Source organism: Polypterus senegalus, unplaced genomic scaffold (genome assembly GCF_016835505.1).
Source record: "Polypterus senegalus isolate Bchr_013 unplaced genomic scaffold, ASM1683550v1 scaffold_985, whole genome shotgun sequence".
Classification (NCBI taxonomy): Eukaryota; Metazoa; Chordata; class Cladistia; order Polypteriformes; family Polypteridae; genus Polypterus; species Polypterus senegalus.
In genome coordinates this window covers 25,909-42,907 of record NW_024378808.1, presented here as the reverse complement: position 1 = coordinate 42,907, position 16,999 = coordinate 25,909, and the positions used below count along the sequence as shown (strand labels likewise).

The following is a 16,999-nucleotide window of genomic DNA, read 5'->3' as shown; positions in this document are numbered from 1 at the left end:
ACAAAGTGGTGACAACAATGGGACGTGAGCCCAAACAGCTTTAGTCTTCCCTGTGTGCAAGATGTCATAGTAATCTAGATGTTACATGGACAGATTTGCACACGGCTGCCTTGCACCCGATGTTAACTGGGGCAACTCCAGGATCCTCATGACGTCATTCTGCATTAGCGGTTTATGAAAACAAAGGGTGGAAACAATAAAGACGATAAGCCTGCACATTATAACCTGTCCCAGTGCATACCATTTTCCTCTGTAATATGCATGGACTACTCGCCTGAAACTCCAAGTGGGACCCCTATCTTTGGTTTTCCCCGTTAATTTTTTGCTCGGTCAAACACACTTGACAAGTAGCATTAACAGGGAGATTGCGATCGGTCAAAGCAATGCTACATTTGCACTGAATTGGACTTGGAAAACACAAGTGGATCTTACTGAACATTACACTTTGAGCTCGTTTATACTTCACGCTCAAAACTCGTACGCCCACGCATCATCACTGCCACACGTGCCCAGCGTTCATTTGACTCGTCCTCTGAGCAGGTCCTCAGAAATTAATGTGACTCGTGTACAAGTTGCAGTACCAGCAATAAGTCGAGTGGGGGCGCACTGTGATAAAAGTCGGAATGTGACGTCAGAGTCCGTTTACTATCTACATGTGACAGAAAACCGCTAAGCGGGTCCTAGTAGGATCGATGTGCGCGTTTCGATGATGAACGGTTCGATTTGGTGAAACAAATGCCGACATTCAAATGTATTCGTGGTGCTTTTATATTCAAGCGTCGCATATTCCCGCTCGTAATGTCACGATACAAACTCTCTCTATATATCTATATCATTTTATGCCGTCTCTTTTTTCTGGGGCTTTCTCCTGACCTAGGTAAACAGCAATACATCGCCATAACGAGTATATTGATTTTCCAACTCTCTGTATTTAGAATCCTTACATTTATAGATGATTTCACTTTCATGATAAAATCATACATTTTATGAAGCGTTAATTGTGGGTGACACGGTGTTGGTGCGTTAGCATTTCTATTCCGGAGGTCGTCAAGTCGCTCTTATTCCCTGCCTGCAGTTTCAATGTTTTTCCTGCTGGGTTTGCACAGTGGGCTCCGGTTTCCTGCCAAAGAAATGCAGATTTGCTGACACTAAAATGATGCCGCTGTGTATTTGTTTGTGCTTGTATTCCCCTTACGATGAGCCTTTGCCCGACCAGGGTTGGTTTCTGCCTCGTCCTCTGTTCTAGCTGGAATGGGAACATCCCTGGATTTAATCATCCTTTTCAGAGATATTGCAGTAAGGGGTCACCGGAATTTAACGGGTGTTCCAGGCAATTCACAACAGAGGAGCCGAACCTGTCATCACCAAGATGATCTCACACCGCCACCTGGAGGATTCCAATAAAACTGTAAGGGTGCAAGTACAGGGTGGGCCATTTATATGGATATACCTTAATTATCATTCGGGGTCATTTTTGCTAAATCGCTTGTAATTCGACCTCTCTAAATTACAATCATTGCTGTTATTGAACTATCTGGAGTATAAACACATGTTTGGTCTCTTTGTAAAGTTAACATTCTCTAGTTTCACCCTTAGTAGTCAGAATCACTGTAGGTGTGACTGATCAAAAGTTATGCACATTAGAACTCACAAAAAAAACGAATTTTTTTGTTCTTGCCTAAGTTTTTTTATGAAAATAAAGGAAAATAAATCTGCAGTAGGTAGGTGGGGACAGAAGCACACTATGTACCAACAGAATAACTTGTTGACTACTCAAATTTCAAATTTGAAAAGAATACCTGTAAAATGACATTTTTACACCAGTTTTTATGTGGGCATGTCCAGGGGCTTTTTAGAGGGACCATTATCCACATTTTGGAACATATGGAAAAAGTGTAATAACTTTTGAAAGCTTCAACCCACAGATATCAATAAGGGCTCTACTGAAAGCTTACACCTAAGGGAATCTATATCTACACACAGTGTCACTCTATTAGTTATGGAAATTCATGTTCCATAATAAAAACAATAAAAAATACAAATTTCTATGTAAAAATAGTCAATACAAGTTATGGGCCAAAAATATATTTATATTTTTTTTTATAAAATGCACACAAACTATATATATTTCTTTTACAAACTGTTACAACACAGCTCAGCGTTTTTCCATGTGCCACTTGATGGCAGCAATCACTAGCAAGCAGAAAGCACAAGGGCGTGGCACGTCGCTCTCTCCCATTACACGTCCCCGTGTGTGCCGGTTGAATACTTTCGCAACGCGTACATGCATCTATTATTTAATCGAGCGTTTAATTACGTTTAAACTTCTACTTTTATTCATATTTAAACTGCGAAAAAACTTGGCAAAATCACAATAAACAACCACGCACCAACTCTGCAGACTGGCACAAATGCCAACTTCACGCAGGTCCGATCGTTTTTTTTACAACTTAGCATGGCAAGTTACATATCAAAATGCTCGTCTGCTCATTGGCTGTAAGTTTGGAGTGTCAGTCACAGTGTCCAATTAAACTGGTAGATTCTACCAGAATTCAGAGCTATACGTCACCCTGCAAGCTTTCTGTGACACTGGTTGGCTATACGAGGTGCCAGTCAACCCCAGACCCGTCGTAATTGGCCAACTTAGGTGTCTTTCGAAAGCTAACACTTCCGTGTTTCATGCGGTAGCATGGTTATCACCGACAGAAACAAATTACGTCTAATATGAGCAATATAAGTGAAAAAAAATTACTTAGGTGGTCTCAAGTTATGAAACATTTTCTGGAGTTTTCGTCCCTTTGAGAATATATCGTGTGTTTTGGACCTAAATCGTTTTACTGGATTATATTCGCTGGAGCGTTACGGACACAATGGGATCAATACTGCTCGGAAATATTGATGTTTGACTTGCAGGGGGTCTTCAAAGGTAGGCACAGTCAACTCTTAAAAGTCTGTACTTCTCTGTAAAAAAAGGCTTTAGTGTCAGTGTTGTGGTTGTTGTCTGTCAAAATGGTTTATATCATCGGTAAGACGAGACTTTGAAGTTTCATTTGATGGGTAGGGTGTCGAGATGCATGGCAAGATGGGCATGCACACATTACTGTAACGTTTTTGAACCGCTGTTTGTCCCTGGACCGGTACGTGTGCGCGTGAAGAGGTTAATAAAATGGGAATGGTTGGTGATATTAACTTCCTGTTTGTGGCACATTAGTATATGTGAGGGGGGGAAACTTTTCAAGATGGGTGGTGACCATTTTGAATCCAACTTTTGTTTTTTCAATAGGAAGAGGGTCATGTGACACAAACTTATTGGGAATTTCACATGAAAAAAAAAAACTGTGTGCTTGGTTTTAACGTAACTTTATTCTTTCATGAGTTATTTACAAGTTTATGACCACTTATAAAATGTGTTCATTGTGCTGGATTGTCAATGCAATCCTCTTCTCCCACTCTTCACACTCTGATAGCAACACCGCAGGAGAAATGCTAGCACAGGCTTCCAGTATCCGTAGTTTCAGGTGCTGCACATCTCGTATCTTCACAGCATAGACAATTGCCTTCAGACGACTCCAAAGATAAGTCTAAGGTGGTCAGATCGGGAGACCTTGGGGGCCATTCAACTGGCCCACGACGACCAATCCACTTTCCAGGAAACTGTTCATCTAGGAATGCTCGGACCTGACACCCATAATGTGGTGGTGCACCATCTTGCTGGAAAAAACTCAGGGAACGTGCCAGGTTCAGTGGATAAAGAGGATAACACATCATCATGTATCAATTTCACATATCCAGTGGCCTTGAGGTTTCCATTGATGAAGAATGGCCCCACTATCTTTGTACCCCATATACCCCACCATCAATTGTTTTGATCCAACAGTCTTAGAGGGATCTATCCAATGTGGGTTAGTGTCAGACCAATAGCGGTGGTTTTGTTTGTTAACCTCACCATTCACATAAAAAGTTTGCCTCCTCACTGAGCAAAATCGTCTGCGTAAACCGAGGGTCCTGTTCCACTTTGTATTGCCCATTCTGCAAATTCAGTGCACCGATATGGGTCATCCTCGTTGAGATGCTGCAGTAGCTGGAGTTTGCAAGGGTGCCATTTGTGAGTAGCTAATATCCGCCGAAGGGATGTTCGACTAATGCCACTCTCCAGTGCTACGCTGTGGGCTCTTGCTGAATGAAGCTAGGACAGCCACTGATGTTTCTTCATTAGTGACAGTTTTCATGCATCCACATTTTGGCAAATCCAACACTGAACCAGTTTCACCTAACTTAGCAAGCAGTTTGCTAACTGTAGCATGGGAGATGGGTGGTCTCGTAGGGTGTCTTTCATTGAAATCTGCTGCAATGACCCGGTTACTGCATTCACCAGACATCAACACAATTTCTATCCGCTCCTCACGTGTTAACATCTGCGACATGTCAATGGCTGTGCAAAAAGAGAAACTTGTAAATAACAAAAGAATAAAGTTGCGTTAAAACCAAGTGCACCATTGTTTTTCTTGTGAAATTCCCAATAAGTTTGATGTATCACATGACCCACTTCCTATTAAAAAAACAAAATTTGAATCCAAAATGGCCACTACCCATCTTGAAGAAGTTCCCCCCGCTCACATATACTAATGTGCCACAAACAGGAAGTTAATATCACCAACCATTCCCATTTTATTAAATGTGTATCCATATAAATGGCCCACCCTGTATAAACATTGTAACACTTGTTTAGCCGGAGCGTCCACTGGAACATGCAGTATATACCTGGCCTTACAATTCTTCAAAGAGTGTAAGCCGGTTTTTGCGACTCTGTCTATTAGCCATTGACAATCAAGAATTTAAATAAAAGGTATTCAATGCTGATAGAAACCAAACATAAGGTGTGACACCAACCAACTGAGGAGGGCACAACACGAAATGCCATTTCATTTGCACTCCCAGCAGCCGAGAGTTGCAGTATTCCAGATGTGACAAGAGCACAGCTTGGACCAGATGTTGGGCTGCACAGTCAGCTACAATCTCACCTTACTGATATGCTACAGAGTGAATCAAGAATAAGGAAATGTTTCAACATAGTCATGGAAGGACAGGTAGTCACTCCAACACCATCCCCAAGGATGAATTGGCAGATGTTGGCAACAAAGAGCAAAGCTGAAAAGAGATGGTGTGCTTAAAAACCACACACCTAACAAAGTTCACTTGTTGGTTATATGCAATGAGCAGGAATGTAACACATGTAGCAGACGGCACGACTTTAAATCAATTACAGGTACTTTTGCACAATAGCTCCAAGAAACCCACAGGATGGGCTGGTAGTGCCTAGTGACATGAGGCACAACGGGCCGGACCCTGATCATTGAGCCAATCAAGCCATGCCAACCTTTAAAGCAGCCATACTGGTGCATTTGGTTAGCCAACGAGCATCACCAATATGAAAATGAAAGTTGCCCATTGTAGAAACAAAGGATCCCAGAAAAAGATTAATGTCAGCTCAAAGCCTCCATGCTATACCATGAGCTGCTCAGGGTATAGAGGGTAGCTGAGACAGAGTTTAATAGAAGGCACTCCTGTACAAGCAGACAGTTCCCTGGTCGTCCAACAATCCATTAAAAGCACTCCTTGAGTAGACTTGGCAAAGATGGGATGTGAGAAGTAAAAGGAGGCCAGCAATAAATGCAACAAAAGAGTTCAAGGGTGGTGTTACAGCTGAAATGTAGGTCACCAATTTCATAAATCAAAAATAGACAGCTAGAGCTTTAGACACAAGACCCACAGGTGTCACTCCATTTAAAATTTGCACAAGATTCCAACCATTCATGAAGAGCCTTTTATTTAAAATTTCAGATTCACTTTCTGCTTGTTCAACCTTCTCAAAGCAACTATAGCTAAAACCAAGATCACCATCAACATGGCAGCTGCAGCTCCCAGTACCAGGTATCCAGTGGGAAGAGAGGCTGTGGGAAGACAAAGGACATTTACTCTCCAAGCCATACAGCAAGGATGAAGACCTCAAGCAGAACTCTGGACTACTCCAGGAGGATCAAGATGGTTACCTTTCTGCCCCAGTCTGGATGTTTGCATACCATCAGCCACAAAGACCACAGGACCACTGTGAATGAGCATATTCTTCCTGGAGGAAACAATTTGGGCTACCTTGTCTGCAGCTCTGCCAGATCCTGGGGGAGAAAAAAAAAGTTGGGTTTAGCTTCACACACCGAGCCCCCTTTACCAGGCAGTCAACCAGATTTCACACCCCATGTCTACAAGGCAAGCAGTCTCCATACCACTCGGTTTTGGCTGTGGTGTCTGTGCAAAGCTTTAATTACAAGGCACTGTTACTGGAGTAACTGTGACACCATGTTCTACAAAACAAACTGCCATGGGCTACTTACTTCTTACAGGGCAGCTCTGAGTACAGGGGTCTGTGGCAGAGGGATAGCAGGCAGCAGCAACACAGTAGATGAAGATCTACAGAGAAAAGCCAGGGACACAATCGTGAAACCACACAGCAGAAAAGTACAGACCTCACTGGTGTGGATCCATACTCTGGTTTCAGTTTGGAGATGGGTGTATTTCAAGCAAGACCACAGAAACAAGGCAGAATTACCCTTTGCCACAAAAACACCCACCTTTTCAGCCAAGGCTTGCCGAGCTACAGGGTCCACAAAAGCAAACATCTCAAACACAAATCTCTTGTAATGACTTGGGTAGACTACTCCAGATGTGCTGTCCACTGTCTCCAAACTAGTCAAATAGTTGTCCCCTGCGTATGGGCACCTGGGACAAACAGACCTCCAGTTAGCATGGACCAGCCACCCTCTTCACCTCACCCTCCCACAAGGTGGTCACCTACCCATTCACCAGAAGGCTCCACTGGGGCTGGCTGGAAGCAGAAGGTCCTGGAGTGACCCAGCAGTCCCCTAGAGTCAGCACAAGGTTAGGGTCAGTCCTGTTCACGATGTGCACTTCCACAGCCACAGGATCCCTCAGAGTTTTGGTCACTGGGTAGTCCGCATCCACATAGTAGGAGCCATAGGAGGAATCTGACCATGGAAAAGAGCAGAAATTACTGGAAATTGCATACCCTAACCATACGATTCTTGTAACTACAAATTTACCAGGTTTGTACCTTCAAACCATTCTGTGAAAGGAATGGAAATAAGAAGAAGATCATGGACCCCACCCAACAGTACCTGTAGCAATGACCAATTCCAGGTCAAATGGCCCTTGCTCTACTACTGGAAGAGGTGGCGCCACAGTATACACCTCAGCCTCCACTTGCACATCCTGGCTTCCCGAGTAGGTGCACTGGAAGAATAACCTGAGGAGAGAAACACCACATCATAGCAGGTAGAGCACATTTAGGGTCAGAGGAAGCAGGTTCAGAAGCCTTACTTGTAGACACTGTCCCTGGTGATGGAGCCCTCTGGACCACTCCTCACAGTAATGGCAGCAGACATGGTGTTCTGGTAGGTCACATTGCCACCAGAAAGCTGAAACAGGGACATTAGAATTACTGCAATCTATCAAGTCATTGCAGGGGATTTCAATTTCTAGCACATCAGCAAGACATTTCTAAGGTCTGTATGGTCCAAAAACTTTAGAACAAACCTGATCCCCTTTACTAGGACAGAAGAACTACAGAATGAGGACTAATATTAGATCCACCACAAGCCATCAGGTCTAATACAGAGATCTGACTACTCAGCTCTCTGGCTTCCTATGGTTGACAGAGTGCTTGCTACTGCACATCACCAAGATGGAGTCTCACCTGAACTGTGCTGCCACAGGCACTGACTGGAAACTGGTACAGGACAAAGCTGGACAGGCTGGTCACAGGGCTGCAGCTGGGGGAACTGCTGTCCACCAACTGGATGGACCCAAGATCCAGGGAAGGAAGGGTCACATTCTCAGACACCACCACCACAAACTGGCCATCCAGGGTGCACTGCACAGTCACTGGCCAAACCAAACACAAGCATGAATATCCAGTAGCAGCCACCTTTGCTCACTCGCACTCTCCAACCACTCACCATCATTGGCATAGTAGCATGGACTGGTGCTGCTGTTCAAATCATAGCAACAGTTGTTTGATTCACAGTCAGCTTGAGTGATGGATGAAGACCCTCCACAAGGGAGCTTCTCACTGTCCGCAAATGCACATCTTTCGTTGACCAGGATCTTAGCACTTACAAGACGGCGTTTTTCTTTTTAAAAAGAAAAGAAAACCACCACACTTTTAAAAATAAAGTTGGACACGGCAGGTGCCAACTCTGAACAGAAGCATACCTGGCTTAGGGCATGTGAAGGTTTTCATATTTGAGCGAGATCCAACGGCAATGGTCACGACGTATTGGGAGCTCTAACGTGAGGAAAAGAAGCTGTATGTCATTTGTGGTCTGAGCCTAATTTAAAAGCAGCAACCAACGGCTGAAGCGTCGGCGCTACTAATCTTCTCAGACGCATAACCGTACGTTGAAGAAAAAGGCACAGTTAGTGTAGTGCGGCCAGACTTTTCATGGATGAAAACTCCTAGTAGATTGTTGGTCACCTTTACCAGTCCACCACTCGTCTCTGAAAAAGATAGTTTACTAGCTTTACTGGAATACGCAGACGCTGACAAGTCCCAGTGCAAAGGGCACGCCGCACTCACTTTGAAGAAAAGCTGTCGGAGAGCCGGCAAATGACAGCATCATCGTCTTGTCACCATCGCAATTTCTGGTCACGTCTCCTGACGCCGCATAAACAAACTGCACCCCCATCAAGCAAACGACCAGCCAGCAAAAGCACCAACAATCCAAACGCTCCATGCTGTGAATTCACCAAACAGGAGCACTACATGAACAAGAGAGCGCCCGAGCGCAGGTTTAAATCATCAGCGGCGGCGGCGCGCGCAAGTGACTCGTTAGTGAGAAGGCGAGAGAATGGAGCGCGGGAAGTCGGAGGCTCTCCTTCTGCTCGTGCGGCTTTATTGAGCAATCAGCACTTCACGACATCGGATTGATATGTCCAGTAGAAGACCGCGTAGAAGTGACCGCTCAGCAAGGCGATCTGTTATTTTAATGAGGGAAATCAGGATATATCAACTAAGAAAAAAACAGGAGAAACGTGACAGCTACGGGTAAGAATATTTCTAAAGAGGGGCTTTGTAAGGTTTGGGAATGACCCGTTAAGTAAGTACTGATAAATAAATAAAAAGACATGGGGTCTTGATGAATTTCTTTTTTTTTTTTAATAAAAAACGTTTTTGAATTTTGGAAACTAAATGACTAGAAGTTAGATCAGCCGTATTGTTTTAATTGACATTTCTTGCGGAAATGATGTAGAAGAAAAAAACTTCTCCATAAAAAATATCTTTCTCATTCTCATGGTTCAACTTTTTTAACATCTATTCCCAATTTCCTCTTTCTCTCTTCATTTTTAGCGTTTCATTTTAACCCTTTATTTTATTTCATTGTTTAGCACGCATGTTCTATTGGAGATGAGTTTCCTGACAACGGGAATCCTAGCGAATAACGGGCAAATTTATAGTGCACCTCGTTAACGTATGCAGTCACCGTGCTGCAAATCCAATTATTATTATTGTTTTTTTTTTTTTTTTTTCAGTAGCTGTAGGGAATGAAGGGGATTTATTTTAGAGTTACTATTTTATAGATGGTGTTCAGGTCCCTCTGGCAATCCTTTAAATTTCACCCCTGCTGCAGTACGGATTTCTCTTCGTTATTTCGCCCCACTTTTGCTTCTCACACACAAGGGCACCGCAATGTCAACGGAAAGTAAAATAGGGGTCTCATCTTTTCAAAAATGAACGTTTCTTTTACTGATGCGTGCGCCTGTCCTTTCTTTTGCGTTTGTCCACGAACCAGTTAGTTCCCGAATTTAGACGCTTTGAAGTTCTTTTTCGTATTCGGTTATGTAATTGCCATGTAGTGTTTACCTTATGTAACTTTTCGCAAGTGCACTTATTTCCACTGAAGGGTTGATAACGAAAAGATTTCTCAATTGTCAATACGCTTTTTGATCGTAAAAAAATTTTTTGAATGGGGACCTGGAGGCAAGTGGGCAACTGTAGTGGAAAGTAAAGAAGTAGAATTACAATTGTTTCTGTTTTTTTTTCTGTAATTTTATTTAGAAGATATATCTGCAGAAACATTTTACTCCACTACATTTTATAGCACATATCTCAACCTTCCAGTCAGTTACAGTTCTACTTGGCGATGTATTTTTACAGTCGCATGAGTAGTTCCACGAAGCACTAAAAGAAGTCCTGCAGAAAGAAGGGAGTACAAAATTCTCTGATTTATGCTGAACCTAGTCAAGACACGACCCACAGGACTACTGCGCATGCACTGCGCTTTGTTTCTGAATTGTAACGTATCTTAGCGAATGTTGCAACTTATATTGATATTCAGTGCAAGTATACAAAGCGTTATTATGGCTATGTTTGCTATTTGCGAATGAACATATTGTTAAGTCTGTGCACTGTTGACCTTTGAGGAGAGATGCGCTGTATATTACAACGCTACAAGACGTTAAAATGTGTTGATTTTTTCAGTATTAAACGTAAAGGTATTTTTTTCTAAATGAATGCCGTCTTGGGCATTACGCTGTACCTTTAATTCTGGTTAATAGTGCCACCTACTGGTTTGATTAAACAATACGTAAAGTTGAGTGATTTTTAACATTGCTCTTCCTGAATACTATGTAACTTTGACATTTAATTAGTTATGTTCATATATATATTCCATCGGTATTTATGCACTTATTGTATTCATTCATTTCTGTTTAGATACCACACATGTATACAAATCTATCAAAGTACCTGAAGCAAGCTGGTGAAGGGTGTTATCTACTCCCTGGTGTAGCTGCGGTTCTTTCTAACCGAAGAATTAGGCCAGCAAGTGTACACTCAGCACAGTAACGTACAACTGTCACTCACAGTGGGAATCGATTGGCGAACACAAACTAATTGATTCAGCATTGCGTTCCGCGAGAGAGATAAACGCATGATCCAGGTACGCCAGCCTCATTCGTTTTTAGAGCTTCAATGGATCGCCGACATGTCTGTGGTTGGTCGCCGCTTGATTATGTGGTAAAATGAGCCAGTCTGTCCACGCACAAATTCACCGATCGAATGACAAAACCGAACAATATTAGTGAAACAATACTGTTGACGCATCACAGAGAGTTTTCCTTTCACTAATCTAATCTAATCTAGTCAAATTTAATCTAATATAAATTTATAATTATTCCCACCTTCCATCTGACAACCATTAAAACACTCAAGTGCTGTCATTCTTCTCATCTTAAGACCGGGAGAGAGGAGGAGAAAAGAGACCATCTTGTGAAATGAAGGGACCGTGGAGCTGGTTTGATCGAAATGGAAAAAGTAAATGCGGCTTAAGAATTTGATGACTTTCGGGGTTTTGTGAGGGGTAAGACAATCGAATCAGGTTGGGGAGCATGCACTGGTACAGCACGTTACCGCACCCAACACATGACGAAACAGCACGGGATCCCGGTTGGCAACCCCCCAGGCAGACACGTGGTCCAGTCCCACCGTCCAGAAATGACCTTCTATCTGTCACATCCAGGTGTTACATGGGCGAACCCTTGGCCTGGTCTAGCCACTCAGTTCCTCAATAAGGATCACCCTCTTGGAATTGCGTCACATGGACATAGTGTCTACCTCAGTGAGGACCTCACTTGAACACTTAATACCACAAAGCTGGTCAAGAGGGCTCAACAGCGGCTGGACTTTCTGAGAAGGTGGAGGAAGTTTGGTATGTCGACTAAGATCCTCGGCAACTTTTACAGCTGCATTGTTGAGAGCATCTTGACCAGCTGCATCACTGTGTGGTACGGCACCACTACTGCTATGGACCGCAGATGCCTGCAGAGAGTGGGAAAGACAGATGAGAAGATCACCAGGACCCCACTGCCCTCTCTGCAGAGCATATACAACTGCAGAGTCCGCAGGAGATCTGCCTCGACTCACCCCCAACACAAACTGTTCACACTTCAACCCTCAGGCAGGAGGTATAGAAGTATGAAATGAGAGCTTCCAGGCTAAAGAAATTTCCCCAAAGGCTATTAGCCTCCTAAATAACTGGAGTTTATAACCGCGGTCCACCTCATTCTATTGACCTCACACTACTGTGTTTGACTTGTCCATCACACACATAACTGCACATTACACTTTATACTTCGATTATGTTTTTATACTTTACGCTGCCTCTGTTACTTATTATCTATCTGCTGCTTATTATTTATGTTTATCTTTATACGTTGGTTCTGTTATTTGGTGCGGACAGCAAAGAAAGAATTTCATTATACAGGGAAACGTGTTTCCTTACTGTGCACATGACGATAAACTTTGAACTTGAACTAGTGATTTCAGCTCCCTTACAATGCAGGTCATGTGCCTCATTCGGGACTCTAGGAGCAACAGAAATTCAAACCAGTGGGACCCAAAGATTCTCTGAAGAAACACACATGACGGAGTCCAGTCTTCATCTCAGGTCACCAGATATCGTCCATGTCTGACAAACAGGGACCACCAGTACTCTGAAGACTTGGATCTTCATCATTTTTCACATATAAGGAGAACCACACACCCCTATCAAGTGACCTCATGACAACTCATTCTCTCTTAATCCATCTATTGACTTCATAGAAAGAGTCACCAGAGATATGAATGTCACTGCTGAGGTAAGTAAACCTCTCGATGAGGTCGACACTCTCTCCGCAGACACACTGCTGATGGCCGTGCACAAGAAGTCATTAAAGGCTGTTTGGTTTTTATCAGGACCCTCACAAGGCCAGACACTCAGACTCCTCACTCGGTCTCTTGATTGCACCGATCAGAGCCTTCATTGACTCTGTGAATAATCACAGCATTATTAACAAAGTCAAGATCAGTGAATCTTTCTTCACCAACAGATGCCCCCCATTCGCTGGACCCTATGACACTATGCAACACTCAGTCCATGCAAGCACTGAACAGAGTAAGAGCAGAACAAACCGCTGATGGACCCAAGAATCACCTGAGAGGGTCTTCCCCCTCTCTGCACAGCCCTCACAGTACCAGTGTACAGGCCGGCCATGATATCCGACAACCTTGAGAGGATCCCGTGAAGTCTCAGGATGTCCCACAGGACAGCTTGATCAACTGACTCAAACACTTTATGAAGGCTGTAAAGAAACTCTGTTGATATTGGTGTTTGCGCTCCATGAGAACCCTCAGTGCCAGGATGCAGTCGATGGTAGACTTCTTAGGCATCAAACCAGACTGGTCCTGTCGCAGGTAGGTGAGCAAGTGATCACTGATCCTATTGAGGATGACCCTAACAAGGACGTTACCTGGCACTGAGAGCAGTGTTTTCATCCTGTAGTTGCTGCAATCCAGGCGATCACCCTTCCCTTTCCAGATAGGAATGACAAGGCCCGTTTTCCAGTCACTTGGGATGAAGTCCGTCTCCAAAATGGAAGGAAAGATTATTTGCAATGCCAGGAGTACAGCTGGCCACCAGCTTGGAGAAGTTCACCCACAGATACCACAGAACCCTGCAGCCTTCCCTTCCCTCAGATGGTCCACCACCTTTGCAATTTCAGTGAGGCTGGGAAGTTCACAGCTAATTGGAGGATCAGCTTCAAGAACCGCAGACCCAGAGATGTCCAACATCCTCATGGGAGGATCAGCTCACCACTGATCTAATCTATGCAAATCTAGTCTAATATATAATATAATATAATATAATAATTATTTATTTCCTTCTTCCTTCTGACAACAAGTAAAACACTCAAGTGTGTAAGACAATGAGGATATCATATACAGTCATATGAAAAAGTTTGGGACCCCCTCTTAATTCTTTAATTTTTGTTTCTCATTGGCTGAGCTTTCAAAGTAGCAACTTCCTTTTAATATCTGACATGCCTTATGGAAACAGGAGTATTTCAGCAGTGACATTAAGTTTATTGGATTAAAAAAAATATGCAATATGCATCATAACAAAATTAGACAGAGGCATAAATGTGGGCACCCCAATAGAGATATGACATAAATACTTAGTGGAGCCTCCAAGCAAGACCAAGGAACTTGTACTGGATTTTAGGAGGCCCAAGCCCCTCCTGGACCCCGTGATCATCAGAGGTGACTGTGCAGAGGGTGCTGACCTATAAATACTTGGGAGTGCAGCTGGATGATAAACTGGACTGGACTGCCAATACTGATATTCTGTGTAAGAAAGGTCAGAGCCGACTATACTTCCTTAGAAGGTTGGCGTCCTTCAACATCTGAAATAAGATCCTGCAGATGTTCTACCAGACGGTTGTGGTGACTGCCCTCTTCTACGCAGTGGTGTGCTGGGGAGGCAGCATAAAGATGAAGGACGCCTCACACCTGGACAGACTTGTTAGGAAGGCAGGCTCTATTGTAGGAATGAAGCTGGACAGGTTGACATCTGTAGCAGAGCGACGGGCGCTAAGCAGGATCCTGTCAATCATGGAGAATCCACTGCATCCACTGAACAGGATCATCTCCAGACAGAGGAGCAGCTTCAGTGACAGACTGAGAAGACCCCACACTATGCGACTCTTAACACCTGCTGTCTTGTCTGAAGTCTTTGTCCACATAACTGGTTATGAACCAGCTTTATTTTGCAGAGTCACAGTGAGAAGAGATTCAGAAAAGCTGACAATCAATATACATGACAGCATCAGGGCTCTTCTGAACCCCATCTGTTGGGTGGGGCAAGTTTATATACCCCTAGAATGCGTGATTTAATATCATTATGAAATATAACAGTCAACACGTTTATTATAAACAATCTTTGAGCCTCTTCAACGTCCTTTGCAAAACTTGATTTCTTGGCCCCGTTTGTTATGGCGTTCAGATGTAAGCTAAGGGAAAACGTGATAAGGCAGACTCAGGTGTGGAATGCTCAGACATTAAGTCCTTTGCACAAATATTTTTCTGTTTTGTCAAAAGCATGCTTTTACATAATGTATGGTGTGGACTTGACCCGGACACAGATAGGCGGACATGTTGTACTTCACCACCACACGTGTTTTATTTTCAGTTATTTACAAATATTTAGTCACTCAGACCCAGTTCAAATAAGTGCACAAACCCCAATACTCAGTCCTGGCCTCACAATGCCTTTCTTCGGGCCTCCTCCACACCTCTCTGGTGCCTTGTCCTGCTTCCACCCAACTCCAGCCTTGATTGAAGGAAGACGGCCCCTTTTATATACTCCCGGACGAGCTCCAGGTGGTTCCCGGCATTCCCCTCTTGGCCACGCTACAGCGTGACAGAAATGCCGGCTGTTCTCCCGGCTGCTCCCCGAGTGTCCTCCTAAATCTTAGCCCCAGCACTTCCTGGTGTGGCGGAAGTGATGAGGTCACAAGTCCCCAAGGCATTGGGGCGCCTCCTGTCGGTGACCACGGGCCTCTATAGGGTGGGGCTTCCATGCCCTGAACCCGTGGCACACAAAGCAACAAGGAAGGTGGCCCCCACGTGATCCCAGATGGTCACATGCCCACTTTCGGTCCTCCAAGTCATCCCGGTCGGGTCGTAGCCCCTGGCATCCGCGACAATGGTTTTGTAAAGCTTACTTCTCAGACATGAATTAGTAAAAGGGAACGAAGAGAACATTCATCTTCCACCCTGGGGTTGTAAACGCTAACATTATTCAAAGTTATTGTCTCTTTTTACATGCATTTTTATTACTCTTTAATTTAATATTGTTTTTCTTTTTTGTATCAGTATACTGCTGCTGGATTATGTGAATATCCTCTTGATTAAATTCCGGTGACCCCTTACTGCAATATCTCTGAAAAAGATGATTAAATCCAGGTATGTGCCCATTCCAGCTATCACAGAGGACGAGGCAGAAACCAACCCTGGACGGGCATGGGCTCATCGTAAGGTGAATACAAGCACAAACAAATACACAGCGGCATCATTTTAGTGTCAGCAAATCTGCATTTCTTTGGAAGGAAAGCGGAGCCCACTGTGCAAACCCAGCAGGAAAAACATGGAAACTGCAGGCAGGGAATAAGAGCGACGTGACTACCTCTGGAAAAGAAATGCTAACGCTCCAACACCGTGTCACCCCCATGTGTGTAATTATTAACAGTTAATTTAAACAATTAACGCTTCGTAAAATGTATCATTTCATCAAGAAAGTGAAATCATCTATAAATGTAAGGATTCTAAATGCAGAGAGTTGGAAAATCAATGTGCTCATTATGGCGATCTATTGCTCTTTGCCTATCAGGAGGAAGCCCCATATAAATACTGTGTGCTGCATGGTGAAACACAGTTGAGGCGTCTGTCGAGGATTGCTTATATGTTACCGAGGCAACTTGAAGTTCACAGCCTCATGGCGTAACACATCTGTCGCCCAATGATTGATGTGGAGAGCATACTAACCCGACCCCTGACCTGGCCCTGTCACTGCCTGTTTGCTGTGTCTGCGTGTATTGAAGTGGTAGTTCCTGTTTGAATAAATATGCTGACTGTTCCTGTTTTGATTGGAATAAAGATTGTGCTCTTGAAGCATTTGGATACAGCATCTTCTCTCAAGTGTAAGACCGTGACTCACATGGTACCATAAGTGGGGTCTTGTACCAATGGAAACTCAACAGTCATACGATGTTCCTCTCCAACCACAGTGGATGAGGCTACTGCAGGTGCTTCTGCCCTTGCCTGTCCCAGAGATGTGCTGGTGAAGATGTCTCCCTCATACATCCCAGAGTGCTTCCTATTCTGTTTGGAATGCATAGCAATACTGATGTGCTGGGACAAGGGTGGCTGGGCATCAACTATGACCTCTGTCATGACCAGGGAGGCCGTACAGGTCATGCTAAATCTTTCTCCTGACAAACTTGTGATTTTGACTTCTTGTAGCAACGGATCCTCCTCCATATGGCTATGATCCCCTTGGCCAAGGGACATCAGTTTTGTCAAGGATAAATGAGGTCCTTTGTGATGAGATGC

The 16,999-nt window shown here is 43.8% G+C and overlaps 1 protein-coding gene across 1 annotated transcript; it reads right to left on the bottom strand.

Moving 5' to 3' along the window:
• Window positions 1-5,829: 5,829 nt before the first annotated feature.
• Window positions 5,830-16,864, bottom strand: LOC120519685 (zona pellucida sperm-binding protein 4-like). Its single transcript, XM_039742564.1, has 10 exons — window positions 16,612-16,864; window positions 8,031-8,204; window positions 7,769-7,956; window positions 7,393-7,490; window positions 7,191-7,318; window positions 6,851-7,040; window positions 6,627-6,774; window positions 6,390-6,465; window positions 6,051-6,173; window positions 5,830-5,951 (listed from the first exon to the last, which is right to left on the bottom strand). The coding sequence occupies exons 1-10, from the start codon at window positions 16,862-16,864 to the stop codon at window positions 5,830-5,832; spliced, it is 1,500 nt and encodes a 499-aa protein (XP_039598498.1).
• Between the last annotated feature and the right edge of the window lie 135 nt (window positions 16,865-16,999).

What these genes read in the sequence shown, in the direction of transcription:
- LOC120519685 (XM_039742564.1), bottom strand. Translation starts at nt 16,864, where the DNA reads ATGACCTGTACGGCCTCCCTGGTCATGACAGAGGTCATAGTTGATGCC. An exon ending in ACCAGGGACAGTGTCTACAA is followed by an intron (nt 7,319 to 7,392) that starts GTAAGGCTTCTG and finishes TTCTCTCCTCAG; the next exon opens with GTTATTCTTCCAGTGCACCT. An exon ending in TCAGAGCTGCCCTGTAAGAA is followed by an intron (nt 6,174 to 6,389) that starts GTAAGTAGCCCA and finishes TTTCTCCCCCAG; the next exon opens with GATCTGGCAGAGCTGCAGAC.